Below are 13,452 nucleotides of genomic sequence, written 5' to 3' on the forward strand. Positions count from 1 at the left end.
ACTTCAGGCAAGAACAGAGGCAGAAAGACTCTTATCACTTCTTGACTTTCTTTATGAATTTGGACCCCCAGGTCAGCAATGAAGTCGATTCACATACCAAGACATGACTTCTCTGTCATTTACTGGTAAAGCTCAGTTCTTTCTTCTTCTTATCTTTTTTTTTTTTTTAAGATTTTATTTATTTATTTGACAGACAGAGATCAAGTAGGCAGAGAAGCAGGCAGAGAGAGAGGAGGAAGCAGGCTCCCTGCTAAGCAGAGAGCCCCATTCGGGGCTCAATCCCAGGACTCTGGGATCATGACCTGAGCCAAAGGCAGAGGCTTTAACCCACTGAGCCACCCAGGCACCCCATCTTTTTTGTTTTTAAGTAGTAAAATACACATAACCTAAGATTTGCCGTCTGAACCATTCTTAAGTACACAGTTTCATGGTGTTAAATGTATTCACCTGTTAAGCAGCCGTTCTTTAGAACCTTTCGTCTTGCAAAACTGAAACTCTGTACCCACTAAACAATAACGGCCCATTTCCCCCTCTCTCCAGTTCCTGGCAACCACCATTCTACTTTCTGTCTCTTATCTTTGACTACTCTAGGAACATAAGATAAACAGAATCATATACTATTTGCCTTTCATGATTCGCTTATTTCACTTAGCATAATGTTCTCAAGCATGTCATGTCGTGTCATAGCATAGGACACATTAGAATTTCCACCATTTTTAAGGCTGAGTAATATCTCATTGTACACCATGTTTTGTTTAGCCACTGATCTGCTGCTGGACACCTGGGTCGCTTCTACCTTTTGGTGTCGTGAATAATGCTGCAATGAACATGGGTGTACAAATATAAAAACTCTGCTTTCAATTCTTTTGGAAATATACCCAGCAGTGGAATTGCCCAGCTCTAGCTTCCATACTCCTATTACTTTCTAATTACTAACTATTTCAACATTCTATATTTAAATATGTGTTCTTAAGCTTGCTCTTAAGTGGGTAGAGCTGAAAGTCGGATATATAGGGGGAGAACACTTAATACTCTCATGGGGCAACTGGTATAAAGAATCACTTGTATCAATTATTAAGTAAATTCCTTCTGTCCTTGTGTGGGAGGAAGGTAACATATTCCTTTAAGACTCTAATACAGTCTATGGCGCCTACCCCAGGAGAAGAGTGCACATAGAAATGGACATCCAAAAATACCTATATAATTTCAGGACATTCATGCGCCCCTGAAGTCCATTATGAACACTGTACCCGAAAGGCTGCAGATTAAGAAAGGCCCAAAATTGGGTTTCAGAATTCTCCTAAATGCTAAGCATAAATACAGACTGTCAAAACCCAGAAGACGTCGCATTTCGGATCCATCTGTGAGTCAGGAATCCAACACACCTCATATTCCACCATTAGCTAGCTCTTTGGGTATTTTTAGACCCCCCCCAAGCCATAGACAATGGAAGCTGTGCTGTCTCCTGCACCGGCTCCTGGAGATGATGCTCATCGGGCTCACTGAGGCGTGTGGTGGAAACGAAAGAAAACACAGGTGAAGATGCAGATGAAAGAGCAGTAAATATGACAGAGGGGGAGTCTGACTCACAAAATCTGTTTCAAGTTTGCCCATTTCTTGCTTGTAGCTTCGCATCCTGTTGCTGTACATTCCTCGACTCTGGGGTGGTATCTCTCGGACTTCCAGATCCATCTGTTCAAGCTGGCAGGGCAAGAGGAAAACGTGACTTCAACCATATGCTTATGCTTTATTTGGCCAGACATTTAGAGCTGAAAGGGTTTAATCCCAATTTCTCGTTTTACACCTGAGGAGCCAGGCTGAGAGAGCTCACTGCCCAAGATCAAGTGACACTGGGAGTGCTTTGGGGCTTAACTTATATTTGTGTCAACAAGTGAAGTTCCTGACTGCTTGCTAGTGATGTGCAGAGTGCCAAAGCACTCACTCTGTCAAGAGTGTTTGATTGTTTGTTTGTTTGTTTTAGGTTTTATTTATTTATTTGACAGACGGAGATCACAAGTAGGCAGAGAGGCAGGCAGAGAGAAGGGGAAAGCAGGCTCCCTGCTGAGCAGAGAGCCAGATGCGGGGCTTGATCCCAGGACCCTGAGATCATGACCTGAGCTGAAGGCAGAGGCTTAACCCACTGAGCCACCCAGGTGCCCTATTTTTTTTTTTTTAAACATATGCATTAAACCAAATGTCCTCAATAATAACAACCTTAATCCCTTCAGTGTGTCCTAACATTCAATCAAACCTCACCTGGACTGGTCTTCTGACCCTAAACCACCAGGACTATGGGAACATAAAACAAACCATTACTTCCACCCAAAATTTATAAAATGTCAGCCCAGCCTTAGTCATTTGGTGAAAATTCTTCTGGAAACTCTTTTCTGATTAGGAAAATCATGTGCCAACCAATATGTGGTCTGACCTTCCAGTGTAACTCCTTCTCCTTTGTAACCATGTTGATATGGCACTGAGTGGATACAGTCATCTACTAAATTACACAAAGCTCACTGAGATCACAGCCACATACTTTTCAAGAATCTGGCATTAATAACACTTTGGATACCACACATGCGCATTTAATGAGAGGCAAAACAGAAATAGTGTGACGAGTAAGAACACAGACTTTTGAGTCAGACGCCTGAGTCTACATCGGGCTCCATTACTTATTAGATGGGCAGCCGTGGACGGGTTTATTAAGTCTTCTGGGCCTTACTTTTCTCCTTTCTAAAAATAGTATGTCTTTGTAGGACAGTTGTAGAGATTATATGGTGTAATTCCTATAATGTGCTTACAACAGTGTCTCTTGCTTGGTAATCACTAGATTAATGTTAATAGTAGAGATGATTACTGATGATACAGAGGAAATACAGCAGGTATAGATGCAAGGTATCAGAGATAACTTATTTACACCTGGCATTAAAAAATAAAAACCACCACAACAGCAAATTGGCTCAGACCATGTCAAATAAACTCGTACCCAAAAATGCTGCTATTATATTTTACCTTTTAATGAGTTATTTCCATGACTACTATAAGCTTATCACTAATAAAACTTCTACTTGTCCATCGTTAGAGACTGAGTAATGATAGTAGCTCTCAGATAAACCAGAAAACCATGTTTTAATTCACAGTCCTTAATTTTTTCTGAGAGAGAGAGAGAGTTTTCATCAGCCTTGATTTAAGCAGTGGCCACTTAAATTCTTGCCATGTCTCAACATAAATGTGAAGCACCAATAAGTTAAACTATCACTGAGCAAAGGCAAGTCTTAAAATACTTCTCTGGGGGCACCTGGGTGGCTCAGTCAGTTGGGCATCTGCCTTCAGTTCAGGTCATGATCCTGGGGTCCTGAGATAGAGCCCCAAGTCAGGCTCCGTACTCAGTGAGGAGTCTGCTTCCCCCTCTCCCACTCTCCCTCCCCCTGCTTGTGCTCCCTTTCTCTCTCTCTCTCTCTCTAATGAATAAAGAAAAATCTTTTTAAAACTTAAAAAAAAAAAACACTTCTCTGAAATCATCATGAAGTACCTAGTTCTAATAAGGTGAGCAGGATCATCCAAATAAGTGCTTAAGGACACATAACTGAAAATCCAAGCGCTAACGACATTCCTGTTTAAGACATTTTACAAAGACACTGAAAACAAAATTAACAGTAGGTAAGTAAGAAAAAAAAAAAAGGAAACACACAACAAGCATTTCCAATGAAACCAGAAATAAGGCTAACATGAACTTGTTTCGTGTCGTCCCAACGTTCAGCCGGCCAACAACACCATGTGGGGGACATGGTAATCACAAAACGAACAGGGTCCGAGAGATTAATCCAAGCCAGTTGCTCAGCAGAAACACAAGTAATCCTAATAAGTGAGATCAAAAAGAAGTTTTTCTGCCAGGGTCCTCATCCAAAGGAGAGGACAATGAACAGTGTCCTTAACAAGGATGCCATCGGAACTCAGTAAATCAGCTGTCCGATCATCTTAAACAAACAGAAACACCTATCTTAGATAGAACTCTTGGGGTTGGTCATGACTGAGGATGACTACGAACTCTATGAGGAGATGACTATGTCTTATATTTCTTGGTATAGTAAAATCTTGGTTATTAGGAAACCACCTTTCTAACATTGAGTACCTGGATGGCTCGACAAACCAAAACACAGATTTTGAGGCAGAAGAACTGCTCCTGGGAACTCAACAACAATAGAAGGGGTCAACTCGGAGGCAAACAACTGAGCAGTTGCACTGTACTATCGATGCGAAGCTTCCAGCCAGAAAGAAGGGCTGTCCTGATCAGCAGCTACACTATGCAGGAGGTCAGTCTTTTTGCGTGAAGGCCAGAAACCATGAGAGAAATAGTTGAATACAAAAAGAAAACAAAGTAAGAATAAAAGTATTTGCAAAAAGGGAGAAACTGTCAAAAGAGAGGCAAACATTGGAAGCCGGAGAGCCCAGTGACAGCACAGAGGGGTGGGAAGCAAGTGTTCTTGGGGGACGGAGAGTGTCCGCCATTCTGACAGCTAGAGGAGAGCCAGAGGAGACAGGGCAGTGCGGTGCAGCTTGTTACCTCAGCCCTCCAAGTCGCAGAACAAAGGTCTGCTGTGTCTCAGGGAACGACAGCCACCTACTTCTACAGAACCCCTAAAAGGACAGCCCCTTGTGTATGGCCCTGTCAGCAAAAGTCAGTCAGTCAGTCAAATAAGCTTGGAAATGCTCCACACTTTAGCTGCCTCCTACAGTCCCTTCTTAGAGATTCATAATGCCTCTTAGACTCCGTCAGGGTCAAGAAGATTCTGTAGAAAAACAACTGAGAAAGATGCCAACCTCCAATCCTACCTCAGCTAGCTAATTTCCCAAACGTACTTGAACTGGTAGCAGCCATCACCGGAAACACACTTGGGGAACTGTTCTAAGTACATCAGTAAGTACGTTCTGAAGGAACCCCAAGTAGCGCCCTTCAGCATTTAGGAAAGCGACACACTCATTTGGGAACACAATGCAGTAACAGGTAGAGTCATCCTTGTGATACCTGGCTTTAAAACCAAAAACTGGGACACAATACCTTTTAATATTTTTTGTTCCTTGATTTGCAAGTTTATTTTTATCAAGAAATAGTGGATGAGCTGGAGTTCTGGGCTCAGCATATTTAAATACAAGCCCATACTCTGCCACTTGCTCGGTGTGGCATCTCAAAGTTACTTCATCTTCCTAGGCCTCAGTTTCCCCATCTGCAAAATGGGGACAAGCATGGTATAGAGAATCACTCCTCCGTGGGTGTCTCATGCTCCCACATGTCTTGCTGGGCATGCCAAGAATGTAAGGCCCTGACCTCTCCTTTCTCAAGCCGTTTCTCAGAGTTACATTTACAAGGAGCAGCCCTTGGGGAGGAAATACTGTGTCCCTCTGGGACAAACAGCAGCCTCGCTCACAGACCGCTAGAAAGCAGAGCATTTCCCAGGCTCCAGGTTCCCTTCCTGCAAGGTGTTCCACTGAGTGTGGGGACTTTTCCAGGCCAACCTGCAGCACTCTGTGGGAGCTGGGGCTCAGGGACCTGAGGCAGCGTGCTGAAACTCTGACAGCACCTTTTGCTGTAATAAAACTCTCTCTGACCTAAGAATCTCCTGTCTTCCGCCCGCATCCATGAAACTGTGGCAAGCTCACTTTCTACGAATCAAGTAGGGGAACATCTCAGATCCTTAACACTTCTTGATGAATAGCACTTGTCTCACAGGGCTTGTGTGAAAATTAAATATTATAAAGCGAGTTATATGATTAACCCAGTGTCTGGTACTCAGTATGCCTTTAATAAGCATGAGCTATTTCTAGCTATTATGAAAAGTATTATGAAGGAATCAAAATTAAAGGTGGACCTTTCATGAATCACTTTAATTAAGAAGCATAAAATCCCAAGAAACTATTAAATTCTCTTCAATTTAAAAACTGATGAGGTCCAAATTTTAAAATGCTAATCAGAAAAGTGTCACCTTTCCATATAGTATCAAACAGGCTAGAGGAAGGCATCAGCAGAAAAGGCTCTGGTTTTATGTTAAAATACCTGACCATGTCTGTACCTACCAGTTCTTTCGCTTCTTCGAGCTGTTTCTCCACATTTGCAACCATCTGCTTCTTCTCATCTGAAACAAACAATAAATACCAAGGAATTGCTAGGAATACAAGTAATTTAATATATGAAAACTTCTATGTTTACATGCCTTTTCCTTTCTGATCAGAGTAGACAATTACCCCACCAGGCAGATGACCAGATCATTCTTTGGTGGGTCAGGAACCATTTTTAAGTCACTGAGTCTAGGCTACATGGAAATATATAATCCTATGGAGTACATAATTATGAAAAGATGCCATAACATTTCTAAGGCGTTCAGTTGTTGGGAAAGTCCATGCTGGACCTTCAGGACTAAGAAGCACCAGCCTTTCTTATCAACAAAACAAAACAAAGGAAGAAGCCATCCTTGTTCGGTATTCCCATTTGCTACTAATTTCTCTCTCCTCTAACCACAGTCACATTTCCCTTCTTCATCTCTCCATTTCCTCCTGGTAATCTCGCTCTCACTCCCACCAGTCCACTGAAATGACCCTAAGTCTGATGACCTTCCCTTTGCCCAAACAAATGGACATTCTCCGGTCCTACTTCTACTTAATCTTGTGGCATCCGACATTCTGCTCCTCCCATCCTTTCACTTTTTTGTCCCCTGGCTTCCAGCACACTCTGGTTTTCTAGTCCTAAAATCGAGCACTGAGCCGGTCATATGATCAGTTCTTGAAAACTGGCAGTTAACTGAATAATGTAGGACTGTGCAAACATTTACAAAAATAGCTTTCCCTGTCTTCATACCTGCTCCTCTCCACCACTTAAGCTTCCTAAAATGTGGCTTTGATTGCATCACTTAAGCCTAAAGGTCAAGGTCCTTCACATTCCAGATCCAAGCAACCTTTCCAACTTTGTTTCCAACTACTAGCTCTCCAGTGTACATGTTACATGCTACCCAGACTATTCATTATTACCCAAATCTCATTCTTTCCCTCTTTTTTTTCCCTGCTCTAACCTTTTGTTTAAGCTACCACTCAGTGTTCTTTGGTTGACTACAACAGAATTGACTAACCTAAGCCAAAAAAGGGAATGTATTAGAAAGATAGCTGTTAGAGTTAGAGGGAGAATCATGAGAATAAAATGGAGTGGCTCATAGAATCAATGATAAAAATGAGCCCCCAAGCTCAGAAAGGAGTACCTCGGGGTACCAAGGGAGCAGAACTCACTGACAGTCTCTGCAAAATGAGAGTCTAGAGCGGTAGTGGCATGTTCTCCTCTTGGTTCACTCTATCCACAATTCGAATTCCAGGAAACGTTCTCGAATGCACTCATTTGGGTAATATGTTCACCTGTTGACCTGTAAAGGGCATGGTGGCCTACTGGTTCCACCAAGACTGGGTCTAGGTATTTCCTCAATGGAAAGTTGAGGTGCTGCTATCAGAAAATAGAATAGAGGATTCTGGGAAGTCAAAAACAAGAAACCAACTGCACCCACTTATTGCAACCTCTCTTAATATACCTTTTCCCCCATTTTTGTGCTAAATCCCACCTCTCCTTGAGGTGATTTCCTGGGATAGATCTTACCCCCTCTGAATTCCCAGACCTCTGGGCTCTGTTCTAGTGGCTCCTCCCCTTCATTTCCAGCTCCTTGGAAGCAGGGACCACTCTTGTCATATCTTTGTCCTAACTCTGAATTTAGCCCTCTCCAACTAAATTCCTCACATGTTTAAGGGAATGAAAAGGTGATGATTTAGGAGGAAAGCATGAATGAGGAAGAAAGGAAGGAAAGAAAGACTGAATGAGATGACCTTGGAAATATCTACCAACATTAAGTTTTTGGCAGACTTCTAGCACTACTCCTACATAATTCCCAAGACAGTTTCAAGCTTTTCACACCAAATGCCATCCCGTTTACAAATGGCACTGTCCTAGGATTCAGAACCTCATGACTAACAGCTATCATTGTTTTCACAGGGCTATGTTTTGAACATTACTACGGTCAATCCTCCAAATGGTCCTTTGGAGATACTAGTTACTATCCCATTCTCAGGGAAGTATGTAAACTCAGAGTGATTAAATAATTTCTCCAAAGTTAAACAGCTAATAAATTGCAGAGTTGGAATTTAAACAAGGTCTATTGTCCCGAACTGAGCTCTTAACCTCTAATGTACTACATAAAATATACTATATAAACAAATTTCATCACTTTTTTTTTTTTTTTTTTTTTTTTTTTTGCATATAGGATTGATGAATGCTGGTATACACATAAGTCTTCGCATAGTATTATTTTTTCTTGGTCACTCAACATTAACGGAAGTGCTTGATGCATGTTTTTTGTTAGTATTGAAAGAAGTGCTTAGTTAGTCTTGCACACCCCCTCCCCCATAAAGTAGTGTAAATGTCAGTGCTAACTTAAATTCAGTAACTGGCACCTGTCTTTGTGCATTGTAGCTATTTTTGGATAAAATAGTAGCAGAAACTATGTATTGGGAAATGTATAGTGAAACCACTAATAGAGGAAATTTTTATATTGGAGAACTTAAAAATGGACATATTACTAATGCTACACTATGCAGCACGTTAGAGAATGGTCAAAACTGAAACAAAGCCATTCTAGAATGATCCATGTAATAATGGATTAGGGTTGGAGACAGCAATATGAACTCATGTTTAGCTCACTATAGATGGCTACACATATAAATGTTTACTGATATGTATATATATAAGATGTACTTGTACACATATGTACTTCCTTGTCTTCCAGCTGAGAAGGACTAGAAGCAATAATACCCCAGTAGCAATAAGTACCCAGCATCCAGATCTCGGTTTTGTTTTTCTTTTCTTTTTCTTTCTTAAGAGAGAGAGTATGGGGGAGGGGTAGAGAGAGAGGGAGAGAAAGAATCCCAAGAATCCATGCTAAGCATGGAGCCTGACATAGGGCTCGATTTCATGACTTGAGACTCAATCAAGAGTCAGATGCTTAACCCACAAAGCCACCCAGGTCTTGGTTTCTAACACCACTTCTCAATAAATGGAAGCAGGACTCATTGTAGAAATGGCTGAATCTGGGGCTGGTACAGGAAAAACACAAGCGGATACTAGAGTTTTTTATAATACCGGAAAGCAAGAAAGTGCTAAAAAGGAAAAAGAAACAAAACAAGAAAAACAAAAAACAAACCTGCAATGATAGGGGTCTATCAAAAGGACACAGAAACCAGGTAAAGGGCTTCCAAAGGTCAAAGATGGAACAATTTGAGCAACAAAATAAAGTAGTATTGGAATACAATAAAAAAGAATGAAATAAATATCATAAATCCATGGATATAACTGACTAAGTAAATGGAGCAGAACAGACAAAATCTCTCCTGTAGGGGATCCCAAATGATTTACATAAATGTTAAGCCTTCAAGGAGGTGGAATGTGATTCCCCAGGCCTGAAGTGTGGACCGTGCAGAGGACTACCTTCCGAAGAGTATGGAAAAGAAGCAAGAGAGTAACTTTACAGTGGAGAAACCTGACAAACCTAGACAGGTGATCAAAGTTAGCATCAGGAGTGATAAGTTACAGTATTCTTGATATAATGTGATAAAAACAGTGCGTTATTTCTGTGATCTTCTTCCCCCAAACCTAGAACTCCAGTCTAATCATGAGAAAAGTATCAGGCAAATCCCAGTTAAGGAATATTCTCTCAAATATCCTACAAGTACTCCTCCTAAACTGAAGTCTAGAGAAAAGCCTGAGAAAACTGTCACAGCTAAGAGGAACATAAGGAGCCCTGACTGCTAAATGTTTTCTAGTATCCCGGACTGGATCCTAGAATAGTGAAATGACATTAGGCAAAACAAACAGATAAAGAAAACAAAACATAAGGAAATCTGAACAAAGTATGGACTTCATTTAATTATAATGTATCGGTCTGGGCTCCCTGACTACAACACCAAATGTATCATATTAATACATGATATTAACAATAGAGGAAACTGGGCATGGGATATATAGGCGTTCTCTGTATTTGTGATTTTTCTACAAATCTAAACCTGTTCTGAAATTAAAAGTTATTTTTAAAAAACCAATGAAGCCATTACTCAGCTTAACTACATTGGTGAAGGGAGAGTGGTCCCTCTGGGATTAGAGTTTGGGTATGGGATTAAGTATGCCAATCCAATTTACTGTGCACCTAAATTCCTGAATTAGGACTGGAACTATCTCTTCAACTCTAAGTCTCCAAAATAACAGAAATATAATGCATGCAAGTCACACAGGAAATTTTAAATTTTCTAGTCTCCACATTTCAAAGAGTAAAAAGGAACAACTAAATATAGTTTTAAGATATGTAGATATTTAGTTTGAATAATATTTAGTCCAATACATCCAAAATATTATTTCACTCTGTAGCCATATTCCAAGCACTCAGTAGAACATGTGGACATTACAGCTCCAGAGCCACATACTAAGCAAACCACAATATTCATAAGTAAAAGCATAAGTAAAGCATAAGTAAAAGCTTTTCTGAATTCTATCTATAACCACTACAACTACAAAGGCCAAGAGAGAATCACGGAACATTTACAGCTTCTATTTACGGCTATTCCTAGATGGTCTTCAAAAGCCTCCGAGGATTGACATATGTAATAAGAGAGACTTGAGCATTTTCTTCTAGCAAGGACATCTGTCTTGCCCCACCACTTTCACTTCTTTCCCTGCCTCCCTCCTTGACATCCTGAGCTCAAAGCCCAATTTCATTTCATATCCAAAAAGCTCAGATCACTCATATACTTTCAAATGTAGGCATCAGCAAGAGAGATCCACCTAACTCTAGTCTAGGCAGAAAAGGAAGAAAGAACTGAGGTCCAAGTTTCCTGTAAGAATTCAATTAATATCACAAAGTCTAAGAAGCTGGGTCCTAAGTAACCCTACCAGCTGTTGCCTCCAGCAGTATCAACACTTTTAATAGCTAATTTATCATGCACATTCTCTGGGAAGAAAATTGTGCTAGGGTGTTCCAGGCTTTCTTTCATTTGATGTTCTTACAATATTGTAAGGTTGAAGCAATTACATCCTCTCCCCAACTTAAAGATGGAGGAAGCAGGCTTAGAGAGGCCAAGCAATTTGCCCGAGACTGCACGTCTAGTAAGTAGCAAAGCAGAGATTCTAAACAGATCCAATGCCGTTTGTGAATCTTACAGTGGTAGGATCCACAGAAGACCATTTCTCTCTCTGTAAATGAAGTAAGCAAATAATTGCAGAAGAACATTTTATTTATGATTCTTGAGGATGCCTGCCTGATGTAATGGAGCCTCTGCAGAGCATCCCCCACCTGGGGTTCTTCACCAAAGAAAAAAGAACTTCGCAATTAGTATTAGCTATGGTTTTCACACTTCCGTTTTCCTGACTTCACCACAGAACTCTTATCATTAAAATTAAATTTCAAATAGTGTCATAAAACTACTACCTACGAAGGGACTGATGTGTTTCATCAGTCCAAGTACTAAAATTAGTTAAATTCAAACACTTCAGTCTAAGAGCAAAGTCTTTTTATTGTTTAAAACATATCACAGAGTAATCAAATTTCTCCTTTAAAATGAGGTTGTAAAATACTCAATCTTTTTCATTCTCCCTGGAGGTAACACTTTAATACATTGTACATGCACAGCAGAGATTGAAGTTCATTATAATCAATCCTACTCACTCTACTTCAATTTAAGTAAGTCAGTAAGCTCAGGGAATGAACTGCTCTGGCTGCAAAGTTTCCTCCAATTTTAAACTTCTCAAATCAAGTAAAGCATAGTTCATCTCCTCTAGGTCAACCACTAATGATGTCCAGAGAGATGATAATTACTTTTAATCATACTTTTCTCTTTTTTTTTTTTTGGTGATACATATTAATTTTTTAGTTCACAGACATATATCTGAAATTTATAACTACATGGATATATTTTTCATCCTTTTCTATTTATTAATTGGAAACAGATCATAAAGGGAGCAAGCATAAGTAACTACTAAGAGGGAAACTACTACATTTTTAAGAATTATTATCATTCGATTAGTCAGGTCAGTAAGCATTTTTCCAGTGCCCGCTATACAATCTTCTTTCAATTCCGGTGAAGCTGCTATGTTTGGTCCTTACATTAGACTATATGCAAGGCCAGTCAAGGTTTTATTTTTAAGGCATGTAAATCGAAGGTTTCCTTCTATATGGCAAGAATGGTTACATTGAGACTTAAAGACAAGGAAAAAAAATCAACTGTAACAATATCTATTTTCTTGGACACAGCTTTTACAACTTTGCACCCATGGATGACTTTGTTGCTTTATATAAAACACCTGCCCAATACAAAAATCTATTAGCCCAAACAGAAAATGCTTCTCTGTTAAAACTGTTACAATTAAAAATAGACAAAAAGCCAACTGAAATCACTAGTCCTGATACTCTGAGCCTCAAGTCAAAAGAAGTAGTCTCCAGCAACAAGGAAAACAAAAATCAAGATGGCCTTGGGCAGTGGAGAAAAGCGGAACTGAAGAGAAGAGACGAGGTGATGCATCATGAAGTGATGAGGCCATCAGCCACCTTCTCCGAGGCAGCAGAGCTCGGTGGTATATGCTACCTTGGTTCTGTCCTCTTGTTCCCTCACTTAGGCTCATAAACCTCTTTAAGACATCATTCACCTCACCAGAACTAACTGGGACTTCAGGAGATGAGTGGGGTGTAAGTTCAGAGATCCTGGTTTCAAGCAAATGACCCTATTAATAGAAAATAGGTGGGGGAGCGGGAAAGAGAAACAAGGAAATAAAGGAAGAAAATTATTTATAAACACACAAGTTTGGGGAAAGTAGTGAAAGGCATCAAGGAACAACAATTTAGGTCCTGCAGAAATTATTGCTGGCATCAAGGATTGACTAACAAGTTGGGAAATAGGAAGCTGCCCACCAGTTCACAGATCACTGAACATCCTCTTTTCTATGCACTACACCCCAGAGCCAGGTAGAGCCAACTCCAGACGATGGATCAATTTCTCTAACAAAACGAAGCTAAAAGTAATAATCTTATCTGCAACTAACCACTCAAACCTGTACTTAGATAAATCCTAAAACAATGTTTCACATACAAAAAAAAAATTACCAAATATCATATTCATATTCATCTGTTCATTTAAACATTTTTCTGAGCCCTAAGTAAATGCCAAGGAAATCAAACAAAGCTCCCACCTTCATAGTTGACACTTAAGCATGGAAAGCAAAATATGCTAAAATATAAAAACAAGGGGCACCTGAGTGGCTCAGTCAGTTAAGTGTTTGCCTTTGGCTCAGGTCGTGATCACAGGGTTTTGGGGTGGAGCCTCCAGAGGACAAGGGAGTGCCTGCTGAGGGGGAGGGTCTGCTTTTCCCTTTCCCTCTGCTGCTCTCCCCCC

At 40.3% G+C, this 13,452-nt stretch overlaps 1 protein-coding gene across 9 annotated transcripts in view; it reads right to left on the minus strand.

Annotated features, from left to right (window-relative positions):
- VTI1A (vesicle transport through interaction with t-SNAREs 1A) overlaps positions 1–13,452 on the minus strand; it is a 342,439-nt gene that overhangs the window by 327,895 nt on the left and 1,092 nt on the right. For all 9 annotated transcript variants that reach the window (XM_032880073.1, XM_032880019.1, XM_032880010.1 and 6 more), the window contains exons 2-3: positions 6,070–6,128; positions 1,591–1,701 (exon numbers count right to left, since the gene is read on the minus strand). In XM_032880073.1, coding sequence (XP_032735964.1) covers positions 1,591–1,701; positions 6,070–6,128 — 170 coding nt within the window. The remainder of the gene's footprint in view (positions 1–1,590; positions 1,702–6,069; positions 6,129–13,452) is intronic.

The sequence above is a fragment of the Lontra canadensis genome, unplaced genomic scaffold, assembly GCF_010015895.1.
Source record: "Lontra canadensis isolate GAN:19392208 unplaced genomic scaffold, GSC_riverotter_1.0 scaffold3, whole genome shotgun sequence".
Classification (NCBI taxonomy): domain Eukaryota; kingdom Metazoa; phylum Chordata; class Mammalia; order Carnivora; family Mustelidae; genus Lontra; species Lontra canadensis.